Source organism: Ochotona princeps, chromosome Y, assembly GCF_030435755.1.
Source record: "Ochotona princeps isolate mOchPri1 chromosome Y, mOchPri1.hap1, whole genome shotgun sequence".
NCBI lineage: Eukaryota > Metazoa > Chordata > Mammalia > Lagomorpha > Ochotonidae > Ochotona > Ochotona princeps.
The window spans coordinates 285,358-299,429 of NC_080866.1; the positions used below are offsets into that span (position 1 = coordinate 285,358).

The window sequence follows — 14,072 nt, forward strand, 5'->3', positions numbered from 1 at the left end:
ACATAAAGTAAAGTGGCTTCATGGGATGCTGGCATCCCATAAAATGCCACAGCTGCAATCTAGCTCCCTTTTAATGCATCTGAGCAGCAGCAGAAGATGGCCAACTCCTTGTTCCCACCCTCGCCTCCTAGATGGTAGATCCTGGAAGAGATCCTGCTGGATTCTGGCTTTGGACTAAGAGCTCCAGCCATTTGGCCACTTAGGAAGTGAACCAACAGATACAATCACTCTTAAAGTTTGTGTTTTAAACGAACAAACAAATCTTAAAAACAGTGGTATTCTAACATGACAAAAAATATAGATTAAAAAACAATGATATAACTCGATAAACATTACTTGTTAAGCAATATTACTTTTTATCCCAAATTATTTCCACTTACTTATTTATGTCCAGTGTTTATATAATGACTGATTGTAGAAAACATTCTCTTAATGCATTTTTGCACATTAAGCTTTACATAAATAAAAAGTAAATATTATATAAATAAAAAAAGGCTAAGCTTCAAAATAAAGCTTCCACAAAGCAAGTAGAAACTGTCTTTTCTGGGCCAATATAATTGAGTTATTTATTTACTAATCATCTTAATAGATAATTTCTTTTTCTTAGATTTCCTTTTTAGTATATCTTCCATGTGTTGCTTCACTCTCCAAAGGCTGAAACACCTGGTTGCTGGACCAGGTTTTTGTCAGGATCCAGGCACTCTATCAAGGTTCCCTATATGGATTTCCCAGGGAATTAGCACAGCTGGAGGGAAAGTATGTTAACAAACATTCTGATATGCGATGTCACTATTGTAGGTAAAGGCTTAACCTGTCTACTGCAAAGTTGTCCCCTTATTTACTCTTGATAGATTGCTTTATGTAACATACCCCAAGAATTAGCCAAGGCATTTCAAATGAATGAGAAATGAGTCTGGCACATTAGCCTAGTAACCTAAAGTCCTTGCCTTGCATGCACCAGGATCCCACATGGGCAGCAGTTTTATTCCCTGCGCTCCACTTTCCATCCAGCTCCATGCTTATGACCTTGTGAAAAGCAGTCAAGGTTGGCCCAAAGCCACTTGGAGAGTAGCCCCATTCTATTTTGCTGTAAGTCTAATAATATTAATTTTAGTTATGCTATTTTCTGAAAAGATGAAAGCATACACTAAAAATATAATTAAATATATTCCTTTATCCTATTCTCTGAAAATATTAATCAAAAGCATAGACTTAAAACAATTAAATATTAACATTTACCTATGTGGGCAGCCTTGGCAAATCTTCTGATCAGCAAAGGAGCCTCCCAGGACTTCACTTAGTATAGCAGGATGGCCTAAAGCTTTTAATGCTTCATCCAAACTGTCCACCAAAGAATTAAAAAACTCTAAAGCATCATGTTGTTCACGGAGATTAACAGGTTCACCCCAAAGTCTGAGAAATAAATGAAGATATATAACATAGCCTTAGAATACACATACATCATGTACTACCAGAAAAGATAGTACAAAGTGAGATATTACCTCAAAAAATGAAATAAAATATGCACTGTGTACAGACTTGCACAAAAAAGTAAAGTTCGTAGTAGAAATGATTTTATATGGTAGAAGTTACCATAACTTGTTGGTGTGACAATAATTTTATGCTATCTAAATGAATTTAAAGTTTAATCCCAACTGTGTGTATATAAAATGAGGGCTGATGCTGAGGGAGGGAGTGAGAGAAAGAATTTCAGGCTGAAAAACATTTGATGGTTTATCCATTCATCTGTTGCGTTGTTTCCATTTTAGCTATTTTAAATGCCTACACTTAACACAAACGCTGCTTGCCATTCTTTAAGGCTATACTACTATTAAGTCAAGTTTTGATTTTTAATCTTTTCAGGAAATGTTAACCTGTTTTTCTACGGTAGCTGTAAAACTTTCCTCATTCACACCATTTTAACAGCTGTTACAGTGGTATTTCATAAAGAGTGAATGCTGTTAAAATCCCTATGTCCTTGGTTAGGATTATTCCTAAGTATTTAATTATTCTTGATGCAACTATAAATGTGATTGCTTAAAATAAAAAAAGAACTTCAGCAGAAAAATTAAATGCTTAAGTTAATCTATATATGAACTCATTTGAAAATCTGACATAAGGATGATTGCTTAAATATTGAAACATCGAAACAGGTCATTATCAAAATAAAGAATTCATATGCCAAAAAAGTGATATTTCAGTGGGTGCCCTGCAAGATTGTGTCTAGTCATGGGCATGTCAAGCAACATGTCTTAACATATCATCTCAGGTTAATTTCTATTTGCTTCTGTAGAAATTTTCCTTTGATTGCAAGCTGTTTATCACAATCTGTAGAATGGTATTACTAATTTTACCCAATTAGTAGAACTAATTGTAACCAATTCTGTGACTAAAAACACAAGATGTGTGGGCTTATTAGGTAACAGTTAACTAATACATGTAAAGGTAATAGTTAACTAATATACATAAAGGTGACAAAAGATTTTTTTGTTTGTTTTTTACATTTCTAATTAAACCATAGAACTTTCACATCAACAGCCTTTCCTCTTTGCAACTCTCGTCCGGATTCTCTTCCTTCTTGGGCTTTAACACTTGATGTGGTAGCTCCTCATTTGTATTTGTCCAGCTGGGGACTGTCTGGTAATTGAAGGATATTCCGCCGTCTGTTGTAATATTCCAAATGCTTGGGTTTGTCCTCTAGTTCTCAAATTTACCTGCTAGTTTGACATTTTTTAAAGTTTTATGGTCATACATAACATAAGGTTCAGCTGAGTCTTAGAGCTTTTACATCTTCAGCTTATACCAATATTCAATGTGATTTTCATTTTGTTTTTCTGACTTAAGGTGAAATAATCTAATTAAAAACATTTTTTTGTCTTTTGTTTTTACTGCTCTCCTTTTCGTTAGCTTCTACATTTTTGTCCTCAGCTGCTTTAGCTCTATTCCTGTTTCTGAGGTTTGGATTTTTTCTGTTAGGGCTTCCCTTTCCTTATCTGGTATCAAAGGCTACTTCCTATTCTCAAACACTGCCAAATCAGAAAATCATCCCGTGTCTAGACAAGGCTATGGGGTTTATGTGAGCCTGGAACTCAAAGAAGTTCAGTGGATCACTTGCACAAATCTCTGACAGGTTTAGTTTTGGTGATACTCTTCCTCCGGTGGCACCAGGTTCTGGCATCTAACACTACTCAGGAACATTCTACATTTGTTGCAATTGGCTTAGTTTCTTAGTATTTGGGGGGCGTAGGGATGATATTACAGGTCTCTTGTGATTCCGCGTAAAATTTAGAAAGTGATTCTATGCATTTGCAAAAATTTACTGAGGTTTTTCATAAAAATTGTGTTAAAACATACCTCTCTGAAAGTACTGACATCTTAGCAAATATTATGAAAAAACATTTATTTGAGAGGCAATTATATACAGACACAATAAGCTCAAATCTGCCGATTTCACTCTCAAAATGGCTGTAACAGCCAGGACTGGACCAGTCCAAAGCAAGCAGTGAAAAGCTTCCAAAGTCTGTTACACGGGTAGCACGCTCATAAGGACCCAGATCTTCCTTTGCTCCCCAAGATAACTTAGCAGCAAATTAAATGGCACGTAAGTAATGAAGTATGGCATCCACATAGAAATCTAGAGGATCAAATGTCTGCTGTGTGCTTACACAGGAGCTTCTTCCAGGTTTCCCCATATCGGTCTGGGCCCAGGCGCTTGGACCGTTCTCTGCTGTTTAGCCATGTACATTAGTAAGCAGCTGGATTACAAGTGGAATATCCATGACTTGAACCTGAGCACATATGATGTGGTATGCTGGCATTGTAGATGATGGCTTAAAGCTGTATAACAGAATGCCAGACAAACACATCCTTCATACAAAACAAACAAACAAACCAAAAAAACACAAAACAGGTGTATTCGGGGGCAAGGAATATGCCTTTACTATTTCACATATGTAAGATCATGTTATGTGTTAACAGATATTCCACTTAAGCTTTCCAGATCAGATGTCTATTTTTCCCATTTGCTTAATGGGCTCTGATTATAACTGCCAGTAATACACTGAATAGAAATGGTAAAAATTATACTTCATTGTTGATCTCCAATCCCTACTCTTTCAATGGTGAAGATTGTTTGTTTTTGACTTTTTGCCCTTTTTTTGAGGAGTATTTCTTCTAATGTTGATTAACATTCAGTTTCTCTACTTTTGACAGTAGAAACGTATTTTGCGCATTCCTGAGAGTACTGTGCACTGTTCCTCCTAATCCTTTCACATATTAATCAGTTTTTACCTAAATAAGGTGAGTGTCAAGTATGTCCAAAGTTACTGGGTCATTATTTCTAGACTTTCTAAATGGATACAACCTGGAAACAGGTATATATAAGCTAACTTATATGTAAGCACATGTATGCTGATTGCTCTAATTCTATTAGCATCTGTATTTTTAACAGAATAACTAAATGCATCAGAAGTTTGTTTTTCACAGTGTTTGTTGAAACAATCTGCCTTTTCTTTCATGACATTTCTTTTTCCAAAAGGTAGCAAAGTTAAGTGTGATTTACCCATTCCTGGTAAGTATCTTATAACTGCAGAATTGACAACCCTGTAACCACTTTATACATTTTAACTTTTTTATTTTCTCTTATGTCTAGTCAAAATACTGTTTTCTAAGATGACTTTAGTTGCTTCTTTCAATTTTTATTTTATTTATGATTGCAGGTTTTGCTTTTTCCAGGCTTTGAATTCAATTTTTTCTAAAACACCTGTGATAACCGTGAAATCAAATGAAGAAGTTTTAGTTGCACATAGTAGGAGTAGTTGAGCTTCTGTATCTATGAACTTCTCATACTTGGAGTCAATCACATTAAAAATGAAACATGTGCACTGGATAGGTACAGTTTTCTTATCATTAATCCGTAAGCAACATTAAAATTTGCATAGCATTTAGTTTATAATAAGTAACATAAGTAATCATGAAATGGCATGGTATACAGAGGGAAGTGCATAGATCATAAAGTACTACAGAATGGACATGCCTACATGCAGATAATAGTATCTATGGTTATTCTTGGTTTATCTTATGAAAAATCAGCGAATTATCAGAAATAGTATATCTCCTATTCCATTCTCTGAGCTGCACCATCTAGCAAACTACCCAGCTTTTAAAATACTGTATTTAGAACAAATCCCAATCTTAATCGTAGTTCTCGAGTCTTGTACTTATGATTGAGTATACTTAGTTACACACAATTTTATTATATTTGTATTCCTTAGAACAAAGTAAGCATAGTTAAGATAGCAAAAGGATCTTTGAAACTTGTTTGTAAACCACTCTATCTCCAGCTTCTGTCACATCTAACCCTGGCTTTCCTCTATGATAGAATGTAAAGGGAATGATCAAGTATTCAGTACATAACCTTTTGTGATGATGTTTCTTTTTTTTGTTGTTATTTTTTTCTTTTCTGATGATGTTTCAATCAGTATAACACTATGCATATTTAAATTGTTAGAGGTGTGAGAAGTCCTTTATTTTTTTGTAATGATATGTGTATACCTATTTGTTTAAATTGGTCAGTACTTAAACAAATCAAATGTGCTGTTTCTAGTTTGGGGTTATTATAACTACTGCTACCAGCTTCCCTTTTTATGTAATCAACAGTAACATGAGTGAAGTAGCCGGGCTATATGTTAACTACTACACATCTATTCTATTAAGACCAATGAGTTCCACAAAGTCAGAGGATACCAAAAGCAACACATATCAATGTGGATACAGCAAGTACTTGTATTGCTAAATTAAGCTTCAGTTTGGAAGCAGAGTTTTAAAAGTTGAGAATGACCCACAAAATGATGGTTTCATGATAAAAGAAATAATGAAATAGAATGAAAAGAAAAAAAACAGGTAAATATGTCTTCAAAATTTAGAAGTTTATACATTAAAGGTTAACATAAATATATGAAATGACAATCAAAAAAATAAAACAAATATTCCTGAATTTTTATTTTAGTAGGGCTCTAGATTCACACAAATGCACAAATAAAAGACTTGTTCTTCCAATTTAGTAGATATTTGAAAAGCACAAATGGTCAACAAATACATGACAAGATGTTTGACAGGAAGAAAAATGGATCAAATTCATGAGACATAATTCAAACTATTTACTTGGGTTAAAATAAAAATTATGGGAAGATAGAAGATTTTGGTGTTAATATAAATTGTAACCCTCTCTAATTTGCCAATAGAAAATTAGAATGCTACAGGGGATGAAGTATATTACTGCTCTTCAAAAAGTGAAAAGCAGAATTCTGTATCCCAGCAATTGCACTACCATGTGTACAAAAAGAAATCTACTCACTTAAACTCTATATGTGCTATAAAGAATATATTACAGGGGCTCTATCAGGAAAAATGAATACCACCTACATCTTCATCAAATAAGTGAATGGGAAAACAACATATAATTCACCCACATAATTAAACACCATGTAAGTGAAATATGAAAACATTAGCTTTAGTCAAAAATGCTGGACATGAAAGGGCACATATTATATTTTTATGTTTAATACAATATTATAAATAAGTGCACTCAAATTATGACAAAAGTAGTTTTTAGATGCAAAGCTTAAAGGTAGGGTTGGCTCTCTTTCCCTGTTATAGAACAAAAGGAAATCAATGGTTCATGAGTTTGCATCCTTGTTAACTATGTGAACATTAAAAATAAAAATTTAAAAAGTTGGTACAAGGGAACAATTCTTTAACGTGCATGGGGGGATTTCTTTTTGGGTAACAGAAATGTGAATGATTGTACAAATATTCTGAATGTACTAACATGACATCGAAATATACCTGTCAATGTGACAAAGGAAAAAGCTTAAATGAATTTTATTAAGACATTCTTATGTTGAGAGGGTAGGTAATAGAAACATTATTGACAAAAAATCTGAGTTCTACTATTACATGGAGGGAATGACTGAAAAGATAAAATATGTTTTTAGAATATATTATAGTCTAATATGGTTAAAATTAAATGTATAAACGTACATTAAAATAAGCAACTGATATAGCAATATGTTATGAAAATGTAGCTATTGCATATTATGTTTGGATTTTCTAATGTGAATAATCACAAATTATGTAATTATCAGTCAAACATACAGAAACAGAAATACATATATATATGAATGAAACACTTCAATGTAAAAACAAAACACTAAGAGTACTCTGAATGAATAAAAAACAGAATACTGGAAGGGAGACAAGGCCTAACTCAGGGAATAAAAACAATTGAAGGCATAGCAAAGTAAACAACATGTTTCACATGAGAAGAAAGAAATATGTATAAATCATTCTAATCAAGCTAACTAACATGTTAGCTTGTTGAATTTACCAGTTTACATTGGGATACTGCAGTGATTGCTGCAGAGTAAGTCTGTGATGTTTTAATAAATAAAATCAACAAATAAGGGAAAGTTCTGTGATCACCTGCCTCTTAATTATCTGAGAGGTACGCTACAAGAAAACATAAACTCCTATAAATGAACGCACCCTTTTTCTATGTAATGACAAGCTGTGTTGGTGTGTTGTAATATTTTGGCAGTGTGTATGACCTATAGAATTGCATCATAAAATGAAAAAAAAAAGGATCTGTATGATATTTACTTGCCCTTGAAAAAGGAAGTGAACAAAGTAAAATAAAAATGCACTTTGGGAAAAAATGTGGTTTGGATTGTTAAAACCTAATGTGTTCCAACTTAGTTTACCCAGCCAATTTAGAAAGATTCTGTGGACTTACACAATTCATTTTTTAAAAAAAGATTTATTTAACTTTTTTTTGGAAAAGCGGATATACAGAGAGGAAAACAGACAGAAAGGAAGATCTTCCGCCTGATGGTACACTCCCCAAGTGACCAGAATGGCTACAGCTGAGCTGATCAGAAGCCAGGAGCCAGGAACCAGGAACCTTCTTCCAGGTCTCCCACACGGGTGCAGGGTCCCAATGCTTTGGGCCGTCCTTGACTGCTTTCCCAGGCCACAAGCAGGGAGCTGGAGCGGAAGTGGAGCTGCCGGGATTAGAACCGGCGCCCATATGGGATCCCGGGGCGTTCAAGGCGAGGACTTCAGCCGCTAGGCCACGCCGCCGGGCCCCCAGAATTCATTTTTAAATCCTAACATACTCAGAGTGGAGCAGGGGGACAGGAGGAGGCTTGTATCCCAACCCTGGAGACTCTCGGATCCTCACCAAGGACTATCAGCACGGGCACCAAGGACTACATCCCAACTGCCAAGGAGACCACGGGGAATTGGAGTGCCCTCGGAGGCCGAGAACTCTGAGGTCACCCACTCCCATTTGAATCTTCCACACGGGATGGAAGAAGCCCAAATCTTTCCTCCCGGGATCCAAGGTCATAGGAATGATAGCCAGGAGCCCTGAGCGGTCTGCAGAAACAGAAGAACAGTAAACTTCCTTCGGGACACGGGAGAGGAGCTTTCTCTGGTCCTTGCCTGGTTCCAACTTTGGGTCCCCACCCTCTCTAGCAATGACCATCAGGGTTTCTCTGGAGTTACCACCTCTAAAAACAAAACAACAACAAAAGAATTAGAATAGTTAGAGAACAGCAGGAAAGCTTAGAACCAGACAGGAAACGGTTAGCTTTTACTCATACATACCTTACTAGGTAGGACACAAAGATTAGTTACTCCTCACTAAGGTACTGAAGATTTCTCTGCACACCCCTCCTAAAACTGTTCTGAATGTCAACTATTGACATAAGCCTTGTTAGAGTTATAAGCCAGTTTAGACTATCCTAAAATCTGTTCTGTTAAAAATTATGTTTCAACACTTTAAACTGCTAAATACTAAAACAAAGATAGACAGCTGAATAGTATCCTACAGCCATTTTAAGGTGTATAGAAGTCATTTGTATATAAAGTAAAATTGACATGTCAGTGAACTAGTCACAGCATGTGGTTAAGAACTTGTAATTTTTAACATATTGGTCACTCAATTCCATGTCAATTAATTCCATAATGTTGTAAATTGTTGCTGATGTTATGCTGGGGCTTTCAATTGATAGGGATGATACTCTGCCGGCTCTACCTTCAGACCAGAGATGGTCTCCCCAAGAAACCATTGAATTTATCTGGACAATAAGATGCTGGACTCTATGCTTGGTATATGCTTGCAAAGAACAAATCTTGACTGAATTTGAAATGTAATACTGCAACAAGGTGGAGGAATCCACCATGGGGGGAGGGTAAAAGAAGGGGTGGGGGGAATCCCAGAGCCTATGAAACTGTGTCACATAATGCAATGTAATTAATAAAAAAATGATCAATGGAAGAAAAAGAAATCCTAAAATAAAATAAGATTCATCATGACTCTCTAGAGGCGTATACATTAAGATAATTATCTGAAGAGCAAATTAATTTGGAGATTCTATGTAGCTTATTAATAAAGAATGATTGCTTTAGTTATATAACACTTGGTGAATGATACTGGGCCCGATAATATAGCTCAATAGTTGAATTCCCACCTTGCATGTACCAGTTATGGGCACCAGTTATGGGCGCCAGTTCATGTTCCGACTATCCATTTCCCATCCAGCTCCCTGCTTGTGGCCTGGGAGAGCAGTCGAGGACGGCCCAATGCTTTGGGTCTCTGCACCCGTGTGGGAGACCTGGAGGATGTTCCTGGCTCCTGGCTTCGGATCAGTTCAGCTCCAGGCTTTGAAGCTGTTTGGGGAATACCAAATGGAAAATCTTTCTGTCTCTCTTTTTCTCCTTCAATCTGATCTGCCTTTGAAATAAAAATTATTGATCTTTTAAAAAAATTGCCAAATTGTAACTCTTAATATCACAAAAGGAAAAAGAAATATGTCTGGAATCACTGTAAATCTAAATAGGAGGGCTCTATTTGTGTCTTAATCTGATCAAGCTGTTGCATTCATTACTCAATACAGCAAACATCCCAACAGCTAAATTTGGCACATTGTCTATATAATAATTCTAAATAATTAACAGTTTTGTAGTTTTAAATGCCTGAAATTTTTTTAAAATAATCATTAAATGCAGTTATAATTTAAGATTATGTGTAAAGCATTATTGAAAACACAATTACTAATTTATACATCAAATATGTGGACTGAGTTTTTATGATAAAATATAGCTGAGTATCTATGACAGACCAAATGCCTTACAAATAAACAAAATACAGAAAATAATACACAAAACATTATAAAATACAGTCTAGAAAACCCAGACTGAGGGAAACTTTAGGGGCAAGCTATGTAATTTCTTCATGTCTCATAGATGCAAACAAAATGCAAATCCAAAAATCCTCTCCAAACAAACAAAAAAATCCAAACCAACTTAAAAAATAAGGCAACTAAGTAAATTTAAAGAAATGACAAATGGATTTTAATGATACTAAGATGTTTTAGTTTTTATGTAAATGTAATAACATATGGCACACATAAATAAAAATACAAAAATATCTCACAGCATATTTTAGTACCTTGCACTTTTACCTTGAGATTTTACAAAGCTTAATGCCAATATTATTAAATAGCAAATCAGTAATCAAAATCAAGTATAATATTAATGTATTATACATGAGATACTACAATGATAGTTAATACTAGTGACTGAATAATTAAATATTATTTTAAACTTACATGTAATAATATTACGGCATGCATAACTGGAAATATAAAAATATTTCCAAAATATTTCACAAGTTTTACTTTAAAACCTTGAGATTTTCATAAATCTTAATATAATTATCTCCCTAGAATTTACCTGAACTGTTTCCAAAATCCTCTGGGTATATAATATTGCAGTTGAGAACCAGCTAAGTGACCAAAGATGATCTGAAGGTGCCTTAGAACATTTATATTATATTCTTTCCTATCTTCAGTTTTATTTAATGCTGGTTTGTCTCCAAATTGATATGCAAATGCATCACCTCGAGGTTCAAGATTAACCTGGAGACCATCAAGTGAGATTGTGAGATAACTTTACAAGTATAGTGAAGAAGCAGAAACAAATACTAAGTAGAAAATAAATGACATATTATTTTATATTCTTTTTGAAAATACTCTACAAAGTATTTTGTCTTTTGTAGCATTCAATTATTTCCTTGCAGTTTTGTTATTGTTTTTATGGTTTATATCACATAAAAGATTTATTCACTCAAATTAGATAGAGATATGAACAGTAAGTGCAATTGGAGTAGCAGAACAGACTGAAATCCAAATGCTATAACTCTTGGGAACTACAGAGCAGAATTTCTTGAAAATCTTTCCTAATGTTTTGCTCTTTACCAGAGGTTTAAGATATGGGAAAATAATACTTGATTTCTGCCATTGAGAGCTACAGTCAAGAAAAACAGGCACTATTTCATTACAGTGTCTTGTCAGTATGATTAACCTTTTCTGCAACAACTCAACACCTCACTAATCAAATGAGCTATAGAAATATGATTTAAATTTCAACTTTTCCCTTAACTATGTGGTCGTTTATCAGACACAGCTGGGTGCCTCATAGAGAGACTTTAAAAAAACCAAACCAACACCTCGTTGATGTGATGATACATATGAGGACAGTGGAAGCAGGTATAATTCAAAGTCTCAATAAGCAATGGTTTATAACACAGGACGTAATTTCTCATCACTGCAGCAAGGAAATGTAAAAACAGAGGAAGAGCCATTTACTTCAATTCAAATGTTTTGATTTTCATTTGATTCCAATACTTCAAGAATACATAATACTAAGATGAACAGCTTGAGTATAAATTAGCTCCCAATTGTTTTATTTTCCATTCCAGATATACTTAGGTATACTGTGAAATACTAGTCTAATCTTTACTCTGCTACAATCTGCACAAAATAGCTTTGGTTCAGTCTGATTTTAATTAATAATGTTAATAGACCACCTACTATACTTAACAAGTTTATTTTCTTACCATGCAGAGCCATGTGAGAAAAATGTTAAAATGAGATAATCCTAATAAGCAGAAATCATGAAACTGACAAATATACTATGAAGTAAATAAAACTGAGTATTTTTGTACAAATACTTAAATACTTTTACCATGTAAAACCAGTGAAGAATTTATTTCTTAACACAAAGTGATAAAACATCAAAATGTAAGTTTCAAGTTTATTAGATATTGCCTACTTAATGAGGTAGACACTAAATTCAGTGATCTTATGACAATTATAAAATGTAGTTAAAAACAATCACATAAAAGGTCAAAACTCTTAGGATAACAGCTGCTATAAAAATTTGAAATACAGAAAAAAAAATTTGGTAACTGAATTTACCTCACTGTGTTGCTTCTCTTCTTCCCCACACATATCATCCTCTAAATCAATACCTGTACCTTCAATTACAAGAATACTATTTCTGATAGAAGGAATCATGAATAGTTGTTGAATCACTGAATTCATGTAACATGTAGCACCACCATTTTTGAGTCCTACAAATCCTTCTGGTGGTCGTGGTCCAACTGGTGGCAGATACTCCCACTCATTAAGTGCTTCACAAGCTGAGAGATAAAAAGGTACTCATAATCACTCTGTCTACTGGTAGTCCTGATAGGTTAACAAATATATCAACAATTGTTTTATCAAAATAGTTACGAAACTATTCTAAAAATCCTTATCATAGAGCATCATGAACTTTTTACTTATTTTCAAAGTATTTTGGACTGATATTGTTACACAGGTCAAACTTTTGCCTATGACACCAGCATCCCATGTGACACTGATGGACCCAGATGGAGTTTCATGTTCCTGGCTTTGGCCTGACCTGGAGCTGCTACTGTAGCCGCTTGTGGGGAACTAGCATATTGAAGATATCTGTCCCTGAAAGGGCGAGTTACAATGAGAAACCATTAGATCATCCATCTGCTTATTCCTGAAATGTCTGTTATAGCTAGTGCTTAGCTAAACTAGACCCAGTTGCCAAGTACTCTAATTTAATTGGTGGCAGGATTCAAGAACTTGGGTGATCTGCTGCTGCTTTTTCCAGGCACATTAAGAGGGAGCTGGAACCAGAAACAAAGCATCCAGGATTCAACTGGGTGCCTACATGTGAGCTGCTGCAACATGATAAGGCGGCTTACCTTGTGCCACAATGATAGTATTTAATTCATTATTGCCATTGTTTCTATGTAGCTTTATTTATTACAAATTCACTTACTTAAAAATTGTTCCATAAACTAAAATTATTCATTCACTGTAATCAGAACGTTTAAAAACAGTAATTTCTGTTAATTTGAAAGAGTTGCAGATAGTGAGACAGAGATACAAAGAATGATTTTCCATTGCCATTCATTTCCCAAGGTTTTAATAATGGAGGGCGGAGCTGGACAGAAGCTACGAACCTCTTCCAGGTCTCCCACACGGGTGCAGGGTCCCAAGGCTTTGGGCCGTCCTCGACTGCTTTCCCAGGCCACAAGCAGGGAGTTGGATGGGAAGTGGAGCTGCCGGGATTAGAACCGGTGCCCATATGGGATCCCGGGGCTTTCAAGGAGAGGACTTTAGCTGCTAGGCCACGCCGCTGGGCTCATGAATTTTATTTTATATTTGGGAAATAAATCTGGTACAATGTCTCAACTGACTAATCCTTTACCTGAAGTGCCAGTGTCCTATATATCAATGCTAGTTCATATCCTGATTGTTCTTACTTCCCATCCAGCTCCCTGCTTATGGCCTGAGAAAGCAAGATCCCTGTACCCACATGGGAGTCTTGGAAAGGGCTCCTGGATCCTGGTAGGCTCAGTTATGGTCACTGTGGCCATTTGGAGAGTGAAACTGTAGATGGGGGATCTTTCTCTATCTCTCCTTCTTTTCTTCTCTGTGCATAATTTTAGCTGTTCTTAAAGTTTTACGATAAATGCTACATTTATATTTTGTTGTTGCTTATATAATGGAAGAGATTCAATGGTATAATTTTTGTTATGTTACTTACTATTTTCCTACTTTCTCCAGGAACTGAAAATAGTTACTAAGCTTGTGGAACTAATGTTGTAATGAAAATGTAAAATACCACAAAGTTTTTTTTTTTCC

General features: G+C 35.0%; 1 protein-coding gene across 1 annotated transcript in view; it reads right to left on the bottom strand.

The window, feature by feature from the left end:
* LOC131478683 (probable ubiquitin carboxyl-terminal hydrolase FAF-X) overlaps window positions 1-14,072 on the bottom strand; it is a 148,310-nt gene that overhangs the window by 23,681 nt on the left and 110,557 nt on the right. Inside the window, 3 exon segments of the mRNA XM_058659269.1 lie at window positions 1,240-1,413; window positions 10,798-10,982; window positions 12,324-12,547. Of these exon segments, the coding sequence (XP_058515252.1) occupies window positions 1,240-1,413; window positions 10,798-10,982; window positions 12,324-12,547 (583 nt within the window).